At 38.6% G+C, this 19,710-nt stretch overlaps 1 protein-coding gene across 1 annotated transcript in view; it reads right to left on the bottom strand.

The window, feature by feature from the left end:
• LOC150085510 (aquaporin-like) overlaps positions 1-15,870 on the bottom strand; it is a 409,138-nt gene extending 393,268 nt beyond the window's left edge. Inside the window, exon 1 of the mRNA XM_090374084.1 lies at positions 15,357-15,870. Within this exon, the coding sequence (XP_090230210.1) occupies positions 15,357-15,763 (407 nt within the window). The 5' untranslated portion in view covers positions 15,764-15,870. The remainder of the gene's footprint in view (positions 1-15,356) is intronic.
• Between the last annotated feature and the right edge of the window lie 3,840 nt (positions 15,871-19,710).

Consider the following 19,710-nt stretch of genomic DNA (forward strand, 5'->3'; position numbering starts at 1 on the left):
ATTCCATATTACCTGGGCGCCTCAGACCAGATTTCTAGGATCTTACGCGAGTACAGCGTAAGTGCTTACAACTTCCTGGTAGAAGTTTGCGATCTTTGGTCTCGAAAGTAAAAACACGTAGCGTTATTGTATACCGGATCACTTTCCACGATTGTGGGAAAGCTTCAGACGACTCCAGGACCGCCTTGCGGAACATGATAGGTCCATCCGCCTAGGTGACTCTGCGCACTCTGCAATCGCAGAGCATTTCTGGCCAACTCAACATGAGTTCAATCGCAGCCGCGACAGCGAGGTGATCGACCAATCTCGGCACTACTATCACGGCCTATGGCAGTGCCGGCCACAAGCATGTTCAACCTATTCTGTCGAACAGGCCCCACGCTCAAATGGTCAAAATAATATTGTTGATTAATGTATTAAATATTATTCGTATTTAAAATTTTTATTCAGTATAATATAAAATTATTTAATTATGTCTTAGTTACTGTAAAATTTGAAAAATTAAAAAAAAAAATCACTATTAAAAAAACACCCTGCATAAGTTTTGTAGAGGACCCTAGGGCCTAGCAAGTAATTGTTGTACAAGGCCCCGCAAATTTTGGGGCCGGCTCTTCTTATGGTTACATCCCTAAACATATCTAGCCATCACAAAGTTTTAAATCGTAGTAGAGGTACAAGACTACACCCAATTTTGGAGTCTGTAGTGCTAAAGCACGACAAACGCTGGCAGTCATGCCATATACGCGCTGAGTACCAACAAAGATCACCTGATCTGACATAGCAAGTAATTGAACACTCTCACGTTCATGTGCGCGCTCTCCCAGCAATCAGCACGCACTGCTTATTTAGTTTATTCCATTCCTAACGTTTTATGTTATGTTTATATATACTTGTTTATACTCCGGCACGCCCACCAGGTCAGTGGAGTTTACAATAAATCAATCAATACAAATATTAATCGCATTTAGTAGTCACTGGCTTGAACCCAGGTCCACTCAAGGAGCGTATGCTACTGCACTCGCGCCCTTGACCACTCGGCTGAGTATTTACAGTTCTGTGTGTATGTGCTTAGCTGAGGAAGGGGTTCGTTACCCTGAAAGCTTCTTTGCCGTATTAAAATTCATTTATTTACCGTATCCACTGGTTCTACTGTAATCTTCTTTTGCAAAACTATGGAAGCCAGTGCCACAAGCCCGTTCTCATTTATGCGAATGTCTTATTAGGGGTGACTTTAATCTGCTCCTAACTGATTAGAATAAGTTGGTGGGAACTGACTATGGGGAACAAGATTTTTATATAAACTAGGTGATTGTTATTGATACTAGCATGCTAGAGAGGATAGTAGGGGTAAGAATAATCTAGAGCTGATCATTTCTCACGAATCAGATGATATCATAGAGATTACAGTACAGAAATCATTCGGAATTAACGATCACGCAGTCGTTCGTTGGAAGATGAAGAAAGATGTGGCAGTAGTTAAAGGAAAAGGCACGAGTTTTAATTTCAGAAAAGGGGTGACACTAAAATGAGGGAATGCATGTCTATACGAGAAAGGCTGATGGGTACTTTTAGCACATTCTATAACAATTTTACAGTGTAACAAGGTTATCCAATTAAATTACAAACTGGGTTGAAATTTAATTGAATAGCCATATACAATTAGAAAACATTCAACTAAAGTCGATAAAACATTTGGCAAAAATTGATATCACGGCACTACTAACACGGCCGATTACATTTTGATATACTGTGCTTAACTTTTTTTATAATTATATAAAGCCCAATCTATTTTAAACTGTGTTCTAGGTAAATCTTTACGATATTGTGGAGGCACGCCATCAACCTGATTATTTTCTATTTATTTTAGACTTGACTAGTAATTATAACACTAGTCCAGGCTAAATGATACTAAGAAGTGGACTTTCGCACTGCCAAAAAAGGAAAAAATGTTCAACCATTCATAACTTTCCCGTCGCCAAAAAGTGGCTGTTCAAATCCACTTCGAACTTCACGAAACTATCAAGCTACTACTGTGACAAGCAATTGATTCCGGCGATTACGATACTCTGCCCAAAAGTAAACTTCATGAGATACAGCCTTCTATTATTCCCAAAATATATTTTGTGCCTCCTGTTTCTTCTCTTTTTTGTTACTGTAAAACACTTCCCTCGTTCATTTTACTGATTCCCATCAGGAGCTTATATATCTCTATCAAGCCTTCCCCCCCCTCCCCCAAGATGTTTAGTTGTCAAACTTTGCAGTCCGTACGCGCTGATTCGTTCTTCATAAGAGCATCGATTAGCATCCCTTACCAATGTGGTTACCTTTCTTTAAACTCTTTCTAGAAATAGTCTTTCTTAAAGTGCGGCCTCCAGACCTGAGAACAATAATCTAAATGCGTTCTCACTATCGTCTTATATAAATGGACAATGGCATCCTTTTCCCTACTTGCGAAGGTCCTATATATCGTAGACAGAATACCAGGTGCCTTCCTTGCCACCTATTTACACTGCATGGAAATTTCGTGTCTAACTGAACCATAACTCTTAAGTCTTTTTCGTCCTGAACCACTTTAACTCGACTCCCCGTGGTTTATAACTAACTTCTGGATTCTTGTTCCATAGGTGCTAAGTGTTGCATTTAGCAGCATTAAAGTTGCCATTGTTAGATCATTTGTGCAGACATTCTAAGTCATTTTGAAGCAAATTACCTGGTTCTGGTCACTGACTGCTCTTCCTACCTTTAAATTATCAGCAAACTTTGACCTCTCCTGCACTCCCTCATCAGTAGGAGCGCAGGGGAAGTCAAAGAAATTAAAGTCAATTAAAATATATTTGTCATTAATTCCAGTTTATATAAAAGCCTTTCATGGTAAATGTCAAGGTAAATAAACAAAATTTGTATTTTTTTTTTTTTTTTCAATTTCATGATAAAGTTCTTTCATATTAAACCGCAAAAAAAAAAAAAAATATCGTCAGGCAAGATTTTCCCTTCGCACAACCATAATGTGATCCACTGAGGATACCATTCCTATGTCTTTGTGTGTGCGCGATGTAAGGAGTGTAAGGAAATCAGGCGACAACTCAGCGTTGTTATGGGCCTATATGAGAGTTTGAAGGACAGGGTGGATGCCCTCGAAAGTTCTAAATTGAGGGGCCCATCAGGCTCTCAGCTGCCCACATCAACGCCAGAGCTTGCACTTGGTCATCACGCAACACAGCGGCAACCCCCAAGGCAGATTGCGCTGGTCCCAAAGGAACTAGTAGTTGTTGGTGACTCTATTGTCAGGGGAACGGGAAACATCCTTTGTAAAAAGGATAGGTGGAACAGGACCAGGGTATGTCTGCCAGGGGCAAAGGTTGATGACGTTGTAGAGCAGATATCATCTTTTAAGGGCACAAAAGGTGATATAGTTGTACACGTTGGCACTAATGATATTAAGAGTAGGAGACCGGCAGAATTACTTAACAAGTACAGGTCACTGATGAAAAAAAGCTGTGAATTAGGGTTGAATTTGAAAGTGTCTGCAATTCTACCCAGACACGATAGGAGGGAGAATATGATGAGAGCCTTGTCGATCAATTCGGCCCTGGAAAGACTGTGCAAGGCTCAATGGATAGAATTTTTTTTTTAGCCTGGACTGTACTTGTTAACAGGAGAGACTGCTTCTACAGGGATGGGATACACTTAAATAGAAAGGGTGCAAGAATATTTGCTGATGCTATCGAGGCAGTGTTAGGTGGGTCGGAAAACTGATAGCTTGTGGGGATACAAGGACTAATAGTTTAACAGTAGCCGCAGGCAGAGGTCAAGGTGATTCTTGCACAACTTCTATTAGAATAAGTAGCGACCTGGAGCGAGGGGTGTTGGGGGTTTCAGGGACGGATGGCAGTCATCGTGAAACAGATGGGTATATGGGATGTGTTAGAGTAACTAAAAATAAGAATAGGTGCATGTATACTTGCATGTATACCAATGCTAGAAGTACAGTAAATAAATTTGATGAATTTGAAGTGTTGGTCAAGACATCAAAGGCGGATATTGTTGGGATATCAGAGACGTGGTGTGTCACACAGATATAAGGAATGCCGAACTGGAATTTGGGGAGTACAATGTGTACAGAAAGGATAGAGAGGATAGGAAGGGAGGAGATGTTATGCTGTTAATTAAGAAAAACATAAAATCAAAAGAAGTGCATCCAGTTGATATAGATGAACAGTGCACTGTTAAGTCAGTTTGGTGTGACATAAGCACTGCAAAAGCAAAAATAAGAGTAGGGGTGTGTTATAGGCCTAATGACTTGAATGAGTACAATGAACAATTGTACAGAGAAATAGAGTGGGTTAGTAAATCGGAATGTCTTATAATGGGGGATTTTAACTTCCCAGATATTGACTGGAACTTGTGGGTTGGTCACTCACACACTAGTCAGACTTTTGTGGATTTATTGGATGATTGTTTTTTACAGCAGCATGTTCGAGAGGCAACCAGAGAAAGTAATACTCTTGATCTGGTTATCAGCAGTGATCATTCATGTATTAGGAATTTGCAGATAAAAGAACCACTAGGTGGCAGTGATCACAGTGTCCTGACGTGGGATATACTTAAAGATTTAATTACCATCAGGGATAAAGGAAAGGGATTTTGCTTCCGTAAAGGCGAGTACAGTGGTCTCCGACAGTTTTTAAATTCTGTACAGTGGGATCAACTGACGATGTTACCAACAGTAAATTCTAAGTGGGAAGCATTCAAGGAATTAATCGTGGAAGCTACTAAAAGTTTCATACCTATTAAGAAATATTGTTCAAGATTTAGGCCTAAATAGTTGTCAAATGAACTAATGAGACTCGTAACAGAGAAGAAAAATGCATGGGATGCATATAAATTATCAAGCGACTCAGAAGCCTATGGCAGATATAAGCTAGTCTGTAATCAGGTCACAAAGGAGGTTAGGCAGGCGAAGGCAGATTACGAGAAATCCTTGGCAAAAGATGCTAAGAAAAACAGCAAGGATTTCTTTACTTATATAAACTCTAAAAGGAAGGGGATGAATCAAATTGGTCCACTTGACATCGATGGTTCGACTGTTGATGATCCTGCTCAGATAGCAAATAAACTGAATGAGTATTTTGCATTTACACACATGAGGAATTATTAAGGTTTGAAAATGGCAGAAGGTTATCAAATTATAGCAGGATACTTAATGATTTTGTAATAACTGAGAGCAAAGTGGAAGAGAAATTGTTGAAGTTAAACGTAAGAAAAGCACCTAGGGTGGATGGGATCTATCCAGTTATATTAAAGGAGGCGGCAAAGCAACTAAGCAAACCCTTAGCCATAATTATGAGAGCGTCCTTGGACACAGGGGAGGTTCCCACCGACTGGAGATGTGCAAATGTATCCCCAATTTACAAAGGGGAATCGAAGGGTGACACGAGTAATTACAGACCAGTTAGTTTAACTTCTGTTCTTGGTAAAATAATGGAGTCACTGGTTAAAGATGCATTGCAGGATCATCTAGACAAGACTGCAGCAATAATTCAGACACAGCATGGGTTTGTTAAGGGAAAGTCTTGTCTGAAAAATTTGATAGGATATTATGATGTGGTTACAAAGGAACTGGATGCAAAAAATAATTTTGATATCATATATTTGGATTTCAGGAAAGCTTTTGACACTGTTGCGCATGGAAGACTATTGTACAAATTGGAGCAGAATGGTATTAAGGGTAAGATGCTACAATGGATAAAAGGATGGTTAAGTGGGAGAGGGTGGTAATCAATGGGTGCTGCTCTTCTTGGACTAATGTTATTAGTGGGGTCTCACAGAGTTCGGTGTTAGGTCCACTGTTGTTTTGTATATTTATCAGTGATATTGATGAAGGTATATCAGGCTTAATGTCGAAGTTTGCAGATGATACAAAGGTTGGCAAGGTTGTTAATGACAGTAATGGCAGTGTGCTACTGCAACAGGATCTAGATAATTTGGGCAGATGGGCTGAGAAGTGGCAACTGAAGTTTAACCTTGACAAATGCAAAGTACTGCATATGGGTAGAAGTAACCCCAGAGAAACGTACCAACTGTGTGGTACTACACTTAAGGTGGTAGAAAATGAAAAAGACCTGGGAGTAATTGTGCAGGCAGATATGAAGTTTTCTGAGCAATGCAGACAGGCTGCCAGGGCAGGTCATGGGGTTTTGTCAATGATATATAGGGATTTTGCTAGCAGGGAAAAGGAGGTAATTATCCCTCTGTATAAGGCAATGGTCAGGCCGCGCCTTGAGTACTGCGTACAGGTCTGGAGGCCTCATTTTAGGAAGGATGTAGATTTACTTGAGCGTGTACAGGGAAGGGCAACAAGATTGGTGAGAGGAATGAAGGGATCCTCTTATCAAGAGAGGCTTAAGTTCTGCAAATTGCAGTGGCTGGAGACTAGGCACCTGCGCGGTGATCTGACTGATGTGTATAAGGCCTTGAATGGGTTCAGCACGCTGAATTCTGACGGGATCCTTCCACTTGTTCAGATTACGAACCTAAGGGGGCATAAATTCAAATTAAGAAAGGAGAGATGTAGAATAGATGTGCGGAAATTTTCCTTTAGCCAGCGAGTGATTAATTGCTGGAACAAACTTCCATCTGTCGTTGTGGAAGTTGATAGGTTGAATAAATTTAAGGAGTAACTGGACAGGCATTTGGACGGAATGGTATGATTTTTTTTTTTTTTTTTTTTTGGCTGATGCTGCATAAGCTCATACACTTGCTTTCTTGCATCACATGCCACTACTACTATTTAGATGGTCCTGTATTGTATCCTTAACTCCATGATCATGCCCACCATTGAAGAAAAAATTATTGGCAATAATTGCCCCATAACGTCGTTTACACTTCTATGGATTGGGGAGGCGTTAGCGCTTCTCCCATCTAAGAAAGATCGACCCAAAGTCGAATGAGGATCTCATCAACATTCCCAACAGATTGATGAATTAAGATTATTACTATCTGGATGCACATCAGGTTTATGACAGCATCGGCAAGGAGGAGTCTGTCAGCAGCATGGTCTGATGATGGTATCTGCAAAATGCCTGAAACATCATCTTAATGTATGATCGTTTAAGCAATTAGCTTAATAAACTATATTATTAATTTCACGTAGTATATGGGTGGTATTAAATATAGTAACAATCGTAATGGTAAATAACCACGTAACATCCTTCCCTAACTATATTGGATTGATGAATTCCCATGCAGCTTTTTTTTTTTTTTTTAGACTATAGTGAGTTTAAGATATTAAGTGAAATTAATAATTTTCATGTAGAGTATTTACGTTTTTCCGCTTTACATTTTATTTTGGAAATTACATTTATTTATTTTATTATTATATCATATATCATATTTATTATATTATATTTATATTATTATTATTATATTGTTTTAAATTATAGAACATTATTTTAACTTATAAAGCTTATTTACATTACATGCATGATATTTTATTTTTATTACACTTTATTATTAATTACACTATCGTAGACTGTATTATATTTCGTGTTTGGTGCAATCTTGGTCATGATATGTATGAAATAAAATAAACTTGATGAAACGAATTTTAAAAAAAATTACAGAAAAGACATTTTTTGCTACACTATGAAGGGGGGAAGACTCCCCCCCCCTTTTGTAATGGTATTCATCTGTTGTAAGCATGAGATGTCTGCAAACAGCATCGAAAAACCTGATGGGGTAGGGTACCGTCCTGCAATTATAATGACAAAAATACTTCTCAGTAGGGAAGTAATGCTTATTTGAAGTCGTGCACTACCAAGGCACGAGTGAAACAGGGAAGAATGTTCCTTTTAAGAAATCAGAGTCATTAGAAGGGAGAGTACCTTGGAAGATTTTCTATATTGCATAAATTTTAGTATGTAAGCAAAGTATAACGAAAGGATATATATTTTCCTAATACAGTATATGTGAATTAAAGAATATCATAACGCAGTTGTACTGTCAGATATACAATTAGGTGTAATTTCCATTTTTATAATATATACCCAACTATCATTAATAATTTATACTTCGAGTAGGAATTTCAAATCCTGTATCGAATCGAATCCTGTAAGCATGAAGCTTTTTCAGTTCTTTTACTTTAAAGTTAATTTCATATCGTGTTCAAAGTTAGGTTGCCAGTTGGACGAAGAAAACAGTTAACCTTACTTCTTCTAAAACTCATTCCTGTCTTATTACTCACAAAAAAAAAAAAAAAAAAAAAAGTCTACGCTCGTGTTCGATGACATGACCCTCAGATTTACAGGCAAGATCACATCTTTACTAAGAATTATCCCGACTTCTAATCTCTCTCTCTTGGCATAAGCACGTCACAAATACTGTTCTCTCTGCATCAAAAAAAAAAAAAAAAAAAAAAAATCACTTGACTTTCTTTTCTGCTCTCAGCGTTACTTTTCTTCTAAATAACAACTCACTCTGTATAAATCTCAAATCCGCCCTACCATGGAATATTGTTCCTATAACTGGATGATACCCACGAAACCTCTTTCAAGCTTCTAGACTCTAAACGACAGGTTAATTAATAACTTTTCTCTTAACTCTGGCTACTGTCCATCACATAGCCGTTCAGTTTCTATTGCATGCCTTTTCTATAGATATTTCCATGCACATCTTTAATCCTAACTGATGTCTGTAATTCTACCGCTCTCTACCAAACCAGTAAAAAGGCATGCCCAACTAGTCGACATTCATTCACCTGTTAAACTCCAAACTCACATAACCATTTAACCTGAGTTTAACCTGATCGGCAAACCATAAACGGCTAACATTCATTAATAGATTCCTGACTAAGCACATGTTGCCCCTACTCCAAGAGATAGATGAGGACGTCTAAGAAGTCGCAGAAAATAAGAAACTTAGAAACGAAATACTCGCCAAGCTGAAAACTTAAGAGGCATCTGTGACCTGCAGTCTCAATTTCTTCCTCCCCCACCCACCTGCACTCCACACAACCAAACCTCTCACAGATGTTCCTTCGAGAAGCCCGTCGCCGCTAGCACCGTTGACTCAGTCCCACTGCATTCAAGACACGACGAGTATCCAGAACGCTTTTTCAGCTCTCTCCCTAGATTCCGGCTCCGTACCGTCTCATTAAGAATAATCTACGTCACAGTCTATGCTCGCGACCGCTACATTAAGAATGTGATACATCACAAAGTTTATTGTAATCATATGTGTATTTCTCTGCATTACTATTGTACACATGTGTATTTGTAAACTTCTGTAGCTACCATCCCGTGATGAGATTAATTGTGCACATCTTACAATTAAAGACTCTATTCTACTCTATTAACCCTTACACTTCTGTTTTCTGGAACAAGCTTCATATGCATGTAATTCCTGAAAATTACAATCTACAGAAATTCAAGTCTACCGTTAACAAGTATCTTCTGTCTTCTCAGCCTTCAGCCATTGCACGGTAATAAGGAGAAGAAGAACTCTACCTTTCGTGTTTGGGATCTTAAAAATAAAAATCTACAACAGAATAATAACTCTCTCTCTCTTCCGCCTTCTCCCCTATCTTTTTTGTGAATATTGGCCGTTATTTCCTAGTCTTGAGGAGTTCAGGTTCAAATCCTATCGATGATACAAACTATTACTGCATTTTAAAGATATATTAGTGTTGGTCTCAAGAAGGCACAAGTTTTTCCTTCTGCAGGTATACAAACCAGCCATACAAACTGATGACTCATAGTATGGGTTGCCTTGGTACTAATTCAAACAACCTTCTTCATTGGTTGATCGTATGTTAGCCTACCGGCTTCGACATTTTCCATTCGTTTGGAGAGGGATGGGTTCGAATCGTGTAATAACGACCCTATTGTGGTGTCCTAGAAGCCGAATATGGCCCGCGAATCATTTTTATACGGCCCGCGGGGAAAGTGAACTAAAACAGCATTTCAATTTTGTTAATTATCAAAAAATTTTTCTCATTAAATGTTTTATTCAGTAAATGTAATTGTGTGTTGTACTTAATAAAATTTTCGAATATTTTCAATTTTAGGTGTATCATTATATTTATTTATTCACCTTAATATTAAAAGCAGTGATCCTTTTCAGGTTTTAAATTTTCTAAAGTGGGGGAAATAACTGGGAGTAAAGTGGAGGAGAAACTGTTGAAGATAAACACAAGAAAAGGCACCCGGGGTGGATGGGATCTAGCCAGTTATATTAAAGGAGGCAGCAATGGAAGTAAGCAAACCCTTAGCCATAATTATGAGAGCTTCCTTGGACTCAGGGGAGGTACCCATAGACTGGAAATGTGCAAATGTGACCCCAATTCACAAAGGAGGATCAAAGGCTGACACAAGTAATTATAGACCTGTGAGCTTAACTTCTGTTCCAGGAAAATTAATGGAGGCACTGGTTAAAGAAGCACTGCAGGATCATTTAGACAAGACTTCAGTTATAGCTCAGACACAGCATGGTTTTGTTAAGGGGAAGTCTTGCCTGACCAATTTGATTGGATACTATGATGCAGTCACAAAGGAACTGGATGCAGGGAATAACTTTGATATTATATACTTGGATCTTGGAAAGGCTTTTGATACTGTTGCACACGGAAGACTGCTGCACAAATTGGAGCAGTGTGACATTGGAGGCAAATTGCTGCTATGGATAAAGGGGTGGTTGAGGGGGAGAAGACAGAGAGTGGTAATCAATGGACACTGCTCCATCGTGGACTGATGTTATTAGTGGAGTCCCTCAGGGCTCAGTGTTGGGTGCATTATTGTTTTCTGTATTTATAAATGATATTGATGATGGTATATCGGGCTTAATGTCCAAGTTTGCAGACGTTACAAAGGTTGGCAGGGTTGTCAAGGACACTACTGATACTATGCTGCTGCAACAGGATCTGGAAAGGTTGAGCAGATGGGCTGAGAGGTGGCAAATGAAGTTTAACATTGACAAATGTAAAGTACTACACATGGGAAACAGCAACCCCAGAGCAACGTATCAACTCTGTGGTACTACACTGACAGTGGTAGAGGAATGAAAGGGACTTGGGGGTGGTTGTGCAGGCAGATATGAAGTTCTCTGAGCAGTGCAGACGGGCTGCAAGAGTAGCTCATGGAGTATTGTCAATGATATTCAGGAATTTTTTCCAGCAGGGATAAGGAGGTGATTATTCCATTGTATAAGGCAATGGTCAGGCCACACCTAGAGTACTGTATACAGGTCTGGAGGCCTCATTTCAAGAAGGATGTAGAGCTGCTGGAACGAGTACAGAGAAGGGCAACAAGATTAGTGAATGGAACAAAGGGGTGCTCTTACGAAGAAAGGCTTAAGTTTTGTGAATTACAGTGTCTGGAGACTAGGCACCAGCGAGGTGATCTGATAGAGGTGTATAAAGCCTTGAATGGTTTAAGCATGCTCAATGCTGATGGGATTCTTCCTCTAGCTCAGAATAATCACCTGAGAGGGCATAAGTTAAGTTCAAATTGAGGAAAGACAGATGTAGGATAGACGTGCGGAAATTTGCCTTTAGCCAGCGGGTGGTTGGTTGGTGGAACAGACTTCCATCCCTTGTGGTGGAGGTTGATAGCCTAAATAAGTTTAAGGCTCAGCTGGACAGGTATTTTGAACGAACAGAGGGGTGAAGTGGAAGTGGGTTTTTTTTTTTTTTTTTTTTTTTGGCTGATGCTGCATAAGCTTGCTTTCTTGCATCAAATGCCTCTACTAATGCTAATGCTAAAGTCAGCATTTAAAAGCAAAAGTAAGGTTTCTTTAAAAAAAACAAAAGTAAGTAATTCATATTTTTATAATTTTAATAAAATCTAAAAAATAAATCATTGATATAGATTTCTTGCACATAAGTGTTGGGAATTTGCATTTTTTTATATATAGCTTGAAAATAAAAAAAACCGTAAGAAGAAAACAGAAACTTCCTTTTACATGTAACAAGATAAGGAAAATGTAACACACTAATTTTTCTCAAATCATTCAGTGCGGCCCGCAAAACAAATCTAACTTCGAATATGGCCCCTGTACCGGAAAAGGTTGGACACCAATGGATTAGACCAGGGTCGGCCAACGAGTCGATCGCGGATTTAATTTCGGCCGATCGCGGATTTAATTTCGGACGATCGCGGATTTAATTTCGGCCGATCACGACGAATTTTAAATATACAGTCATCCCTCGATTTGTGCACCTTGTCCAATGAAATTTTTGAGATGGTAGATCGCGGCACATTTTGAAGGAAAAAAGTAGATCGCATCGCAAATTAAGTTGGCCACTCCTGGATTAGACGAATTCTTAAAGGACTCTTCAATTGGAGTTGTAGTTAGCCGATCTCAGTTCAGTGTTTCTCGCGTGAGTTATTCTAGGTTTTTTCAGCCCGCACACAACCTAAAAATCGGCTCATGAATATACACTAGTACAGACAAAATACAGTACACACAGGGCAATATGACCTCAGGTGGCAATGCGCTATAAAAATAATAACAATAATTTCGTAACAATAATTATTAAATAATAATAATAATAATAATTTCGTGCTCGGAGCACGAAAACTGCCCATTTTGTACATATCAAACATTTTCTTTCAGTCATTAATATAATTAATCACAATAAAAGATATATGATACATTCTGTTGTGCTGTTTGTCATGTTTATTTTGTTTTGAATAATCCTGTATAATATAGCCTGAAAATAAAATTTTGGGCTCCCAAAATTTTCCATTTTGTTAAATTTTTATGATTTGGATCTTGGCTCAAAAAAGGTTCCCTATCCCCCATCAGGGGAAGATAAAGAGGATATCATAGTTACCGCATAATATTAATACTGAATAACAAAAAGATAACAATAATCACTATTATTTATTTGCTTAGAAAAAAGAAGTAGAATTACAGTGCTAAAAAAAAAAAGTGTGTGAGCACACGTGTTACTATTAATAATAACAGTATAATATTTTTGAACAGAGTCTACATTTATGAGTGGATAATAATCCAAAAGCACTGGAAACACTAATATATGCCTGACGCAGCTGAGTGGTCATTAGCAAGAATGCAGTAGCACACGCCCATTGAGTGGATCACAGTTCAAGCTCAAGTGACTACTAAATACGTATAACTATTGTATTCATGATTTATTGTAACCTCCTCTAACCTGGTGGTCGTGCCGGAGTATAATAAGAATTATTTATACTCCGGCATTAATGGTTACATTATAATATCAGGATTGAATAATATGTAATCTGAAAAATTAGTAATAATGTAAAATAGTTTCTCAAAGGAAAGACAAAAGAAATTAAAGGAATGAATAAATATTCGTTTACTTTGTTAAGTTCAAGGGAAGCATACACTATTTAATTGGACAGAAAAGGTTTAACAAAGATCTAGAAAATCATACACGTTGTTCAGATGAATTACACTGACCAAATGTAAAATAATGTAAATAAAAAAAAATAACTTTCTCTATATCTCTCTTACATTAGCCCCGATACAGCCTGCTGAGAAAGCGAGAAGGGCTATCGTTAACAAATTTTAGGGTATAGGTTAAAATAATACAAAATCTTCAACGCGTCCTACTTAAAGAGGCATGAAGGATTATCAGAAATGCGTATTAACAATTTGCAATGGTTAATCTAGGATACATTCACTAAAGATAACACGTTCACCACCTCTAAATACGACCAGAAAAACAACCAAATCAAATTTAAAAAAAAATAAAAATAAGCCAATTACTGTACACCATTACGCACCTGAGTTTCAACTAAACTTTACTATTCAGAGTAAACATTGATATTTTTTTATAAATGATGCTGAAAATTATCACTGATGTTGCTCTCAATTTTGTTTTTAACCAGGATCATATAGGCGAGGTACAGTACTAAACGTCCTGGAATGCCTTCAGTAATATGAACGAAAAGTGTCTTTGCATTCACGCATTAGTGTATGACGTAGCCCAGTGGTCAGGAGCGTGAGTGCATAGTACGCGTTCCTTGAGTGGACCGGGGTTCACTCGCGTGACTACTAAATACGATAAATATTTGTATTGACGATTTATTGTAAACTCTACTGACTTGGTTGTCGTGCCGGAGTATAAACAGAAAATTTATTTATTTATATCAGTTTGCATCTACTTGCTTAGCTCGGAATCTGCTGCCATTCAGTTATTAACTCTACCTCAACTTAGGAGTTAAATATTAGAAAAAAATGTACGGTAATCAGTGACATTTTAATGAAAACTGTTTTAGTGGTTAGATAATTTTGCCATTCTGACATTTTTGATGTAGAAAGGAAAATAATTTTTTCATAGAAACGTTCGCATCATCAAGTCAAATTGGTACGGCATAAATTTCCGACAGATGAATTATTTTCATTCCATATCTAGTGGCAGTACTGGTATTAATTAGGCACATTCCCAGCTTTAATTTGCCAGTATGTATTCATATATATATATATTCACTATACACCTTCATTTAGAGCTAAAATATTCAAGTTAGCCGCATTTATCACATTCTGCTATAAGAGGTGAACCCGAAATGAAGCGTGTGGCCATCCAGCTCTTTTCCACTGTAGGGCTATAGAGTCTATTCATTTCAGCATGCACACATCATCTTCCACTCTGCAACACAGATTACCAGACAATTTAAAAACAATTGCTATTGATCTGAAAAGTGTCACGTAACAGTACCCCATCGTCCGCACTCGAGGCGAATGACTACCGCTCCTCAACCACCTCCCCCAGCTATAGATGTTATTTAACATGTCTAGCCGGTGTGACATTATCCAGAAGATAGGAATGTAAACACCCCTGAACGGAAGTCAGTGGAGCAGAGGGAGAAGGAGCACATTGGGCAGAGCACGGTAATATCTGGCAAGATAACAACTAAGTCCAAGTTTCCATGGCAACGAAGAGAGCAAAAAACATACCGACCTGTTTTGCAATGATTTCCGGGTTCTTGTCAGGAATTCTGTTAATGTAAAGTGAAACGTATACATTTTTGAGTTCAACAAATTATCAAAGCTCATTAGATCATGATCATTTCGTTGCAGACATTTGAAATTTAATAAAACGAATAAATTAATTCGGCTTGGTTCAATTATAAGCATTTACCATTTCAAGTTTTGAAAAAAGAGAAAGTTAAAAAAAAAAATGTTAGAAAAAGTCATAATGACGGGTGTGTGTGCGCGCGCTCGTGCACGAGAAAGAGAGAGAAAAGGATGTATCCAATTGGAAAAGGTAAACGAATAATCTGACTATATATATATATTTCATGTTTTCATCACAAATATGTTTCTTCGCATTATGTCGATTCCGACAAACTCACAAGGGCGCATGCAATACTTACCCATAGAGCAAAGCTGCACCAGCGATTGCTCCTCCACACTGTGCCGTTATATACAAAACAGTCCTTAATGGAGTTACTTTTTGTGTTACAAACATTGCCACAGTGAAGGCTGGATTCACGTGAGCTCCTGAAATGTGACCGAAACACTGGGAAAGTGTTGCCATAGCAAAGCCGCTACTGAAAGCTTTGATGAGGGCACTGGTCTGATGCTGGGGCCATGCGACGTGAGCACCGCACAGCAGGAACACGTAGAAAAAAGCGGCAAGGCACTCAGCGATAATAGCTCGCCAGAATTCCAGCGTCCGCACTTCTTCTTTCATAGATTTCTTTTTGTTTACTTGAAGTCTTAACTCTTCCACCTTTTCAACCAGCTGAAGCAAAAAGGCTTCCATGGACACAGTAGCCATAGCGAGGTCCTGTTCCCTTTTAAATTTTAAAATTAAACAGATTTGATGGGACACGATACATCCATGATCCCTTATTTTTCCACTGTCTCAACGTCCGCAACACAGGCGCAACATGTGCACTCATAGGAAGGAGCTAACAATTCCGTGAGTCAGTGACCTTGGTTTGTAACGGTACAGTGGAGAACGTAAGTCTGTCTTTTTACATTCATAAATCACCAGTTCTCATTGCGACCACCTTTCATCTCCATTGCAACTGATAATTTATTCTTGCGGGTTAATAACCAGTCTTATGGCTGATTCGGGGCATTTTCCATTGAAATTCCCGTCTCCATCTCTTTGCAGAAACAAGCACCTTCACATTATCCTGGCTTAAACTTTACAATCAGGCGGCAGGTCAGTCAATTTTGTCCTGAGCATCGGCGCTCGCTCTTTCGTGTCAGTCTAACACGTGCATGAGTGGCAGGTGGGAGGAGCATAGAAATCGTGTAGCTCCCTCTAGAGGCGGCTGACAGAGGAGGTCGAACGTTCGAAGCTAAGGTAAATGGCCCATGAGTGGAGGCGACAGTTATCAGATGATAAAAGGAACGTGTTAGTCTGCCTCTCGATGTACAACGAAAAGCCTAAATTAGATGACTCCTTATCTCAGTGGTATTTAAAAGAAAGTTGGAGAGTAAACATTCTTACACCAGGCTGATGATCATTAAGATTATCCCCGCTGAAATAAGTCTTGTAGACTTAATTTGTAAATACAATGTTGGTACAGGTTATATAGTGTTAAGTTTCTTCCAGCAAAAGCAGGGAATAGAGGCGATCTGAGAAGTACGTTTGCATAACTCCAATTCGATGAATCTCTGAGCAATCAAAAAGAAATAAACAGGTGACTGAAGTTAGAGATAAATGGCTTCTAAAAACAGCTACGCATTTCACTTCAACTATTGTCTCTCTCATACAGTTATATCACTACCGATTTAACTGTATGAGGGAGAGGGAGACTACTCCTTCCTCCTGCTCACTCTATGCAAAAAACTGGATAATTTTGGATTAAAATGCTCTATATTTCCAACACAGCTTACCGCAGCTTGAGGAAGTTCCCCAGTTACATGACTTTGCACTTTGACATTCCATCTATCAAGATATACTGGGTCAAGAGTGAGAAGGCTCATGGAACAAACACTATCGGTGCGTCTTTCAAAGAGTAAACAAGTGTAAGAACTTTTGTTTTGTTGCAATTTATTATTATTATTTTATTTATTTATTGAGTGTAAGCGAGGAGCGGGGGGGGGGAAGTGGCTGTACGCGATAAAATTTAAAACAATGAATGTTATTGCTTAATAAAACTTATAGACATAAATATATGATTGAAATAAATAATATAAAGAAGCTTGAACTCGAACTCTCTTGATTATAATAAAAATCAAATATTACGTCTTTTGAAGAAATATCTGACAAAGTTCTCTTAGGGTGTTTGAATTAAAATATTTCGCTTATTTTCAAGTTTAGGCTATCTCCTGTTTGCATCTTCATGATGGTGGGGATCTTAGAGGCCGCCGTAGCCTAGTGGTCAGGCGCGCGGGTGCATAAGTACACGTGCCTTGAGTGACCGGGGTTCTAGCCTGTGACTGCTGAATACGGTGCTGTTTCATGTATTCTGGCTATCTTGGAACTCCTCTGACCGTTTGGTCGTCCCGGAGTATAAACAGAAAATTTATTTATTTATTAGTAACTCTAGGTATAACCCTCATGTGCAAGTCCCAAAATACACACCTAAAAAATGTAAACAACATCTGGGGCATGCGAAGTGTCAGCATTGCAATGATCAGATGTAAAGCCAGCGCACTCGGAGTTGGACAATAAAAAAAAGCTGCTAATCTTAAATTCATATACTTGATAATTCTATTCAAAAAGATGCTTAAAAAGCCTAAAAAATCATTTTCTTTGATTTTTTTTATGGCCAAACTTCTTTCATAGCAAAACAATTAATGATACAGATTAAAAGTTCAAACCAATAATGAAGGAAAACTAAAATTCACATTAACATCACTTTAAATAGATATTTTTATTTTCAAATTTAAGCAGTTTTGGTGGACCAGCATTAGCTAAGGTCGCCGTAGTCGAGTGGCCAGGCGCGAGGATACACATGCTTAGAGTGACAGGGGGTTCAAGCTCCCGTGATCACTAAATATGGTGCTTGTATATATCTGGTTGTGCCTGAAGTATAAACAGAAAATACATTACATTTAACCTGATAGCAGGTTAAACGCTTGAAACATTTCTTTTTATTTCAGAATGATTAACTGAAGCTTACATCCTAGATTTCCTACAAAAGTTCATTATCTTCACTAGTCACTAACATCAACAAAGGTGCCTGCAGGTGCTGCATTATCTAGAATATGAAACTGATTTACAACCCTGATCTACAATACGGAATTGTCCTCCATAAGAGTATAACATGTTCGCTGCCTGTCAGTCATACACAGAATGATTCCAAAAGATGTGACAAAATTAGGGAGCAAGTTCCGCTCACCAAAAACGAAAAAAAGTAAATGAACAAAAGTCCTTGCTGAGTTATAGACACGTTGCTACTCTTGGTGGTGATCCTATTAAGCATACTGTAAAGGCAAATAATGTGTTCGGCTCCTTCATGGTATAGCAGGTGTTCAAAATTGCTTCAATGAACAACGATATAGGCATCAACACATCATCAAACTGAACTGCTGAACATACTCAAAATTACCAGCAGTGTTCCACATTGTGTGACATCGGCCACAATGCACTCGCAAAGACTTTCTTCATTACTAACCAGAAATAAACAGATGACAGCTTTCTACCCAAACGTAAAAATCCATGAGATTCAAATCTGGTGGGCACGGAGGCTCTGCAGTCACTTCATATCAACCTATCCACAATGACATGTTGATGTGGTCCTTAATGCTTATCACAGGCATTCTCTCAGGTATAACAAGCTAAGGCTTAGGAATTGAGAGTCTAAAACACTGACAAAACTGATATTCAGGTGACACGTGTCAAATGGACAGAATTTCGGTGAAGTCTATTCGTTCTGCGAAACCAAATCCTTTGCTTGCACCTTCAAGATGGTAGAGTAAGTAGTAACCCTGAGTATATAACCCTCATGTGCAAATCCAAAAATACACTTCTCGACAAAATTAGCAGAACAAAATGATTTTCCTGAACATTTTGTTGTGAACAGTGTTGCCGAAGGCGGATATTTGATATAATAAGCATCCTGGCATGCAAATTCCGAGTATCCAATAGAAATCGTTCTACCACCTTACAAAGGCGCAATTTATGCAAATTATTCATGCCTATAAAAACGAAGGTTGCGACCACATCACTTCATTCCCGTGCTTGCTCGGTGGGACAGCCACATCTGAACTACTCAGGATGGCAAGTCATCATCGTTTAGATGATTCTTTGAGGTGGCAGGCCTTTGGACGACTTGAAGCCGGACAGTCGTAGACGGAGATGACACATTAAGCCAACGTGTCACGCAGTGTCGTTGCTGATTACCTCATCCTGATAGTCCATGCTGAGACTAGGGCACAGCTGGTATTCAAATCCAACCATGCAATCAAAAAATTACAGGACTGTGCCTGTAATTTTCCGGAGAAAAGACCAAGTCAATCCTGTTGAAGGGAACCTTGCAGATTTCAAGACCTCAACAATCAAGATCGCAAACAGACCAATCAGGCTCTACTCAGATTAAATACCTCGGAATACGCAAAGCTAACATTTTTTATCCACTTGCATTATTCAATATTGCAACTAACATTTTTTCCCACTTGCAGTATTCAGTATTGTAGCTAACATTTTTTCCCCACTACTTCCCTAGCCTCTGAGACAGGAGTCAGCAGCCTGCGGCTCTTTTAACTTTTAGCCCACATGTACGACAAGCTACGCATTTCCGCGAGCAAACATTTTAGAACATG

This window comes from Mastigoproctus giganteus, chromosome 5 (assembly GCF_048544385.1).
Source record: "Mastigoproctus giganteus isolate SK-2022 chromosome 5, ASM4854438v1, whole genome shotgun sequence".
NCBI lineage: Eukaryota > Metazoa > Arthropoda > Arachnida > Uropygi > Thelyphonidae > Mastigoproctus > Mastigoproctus giganteus.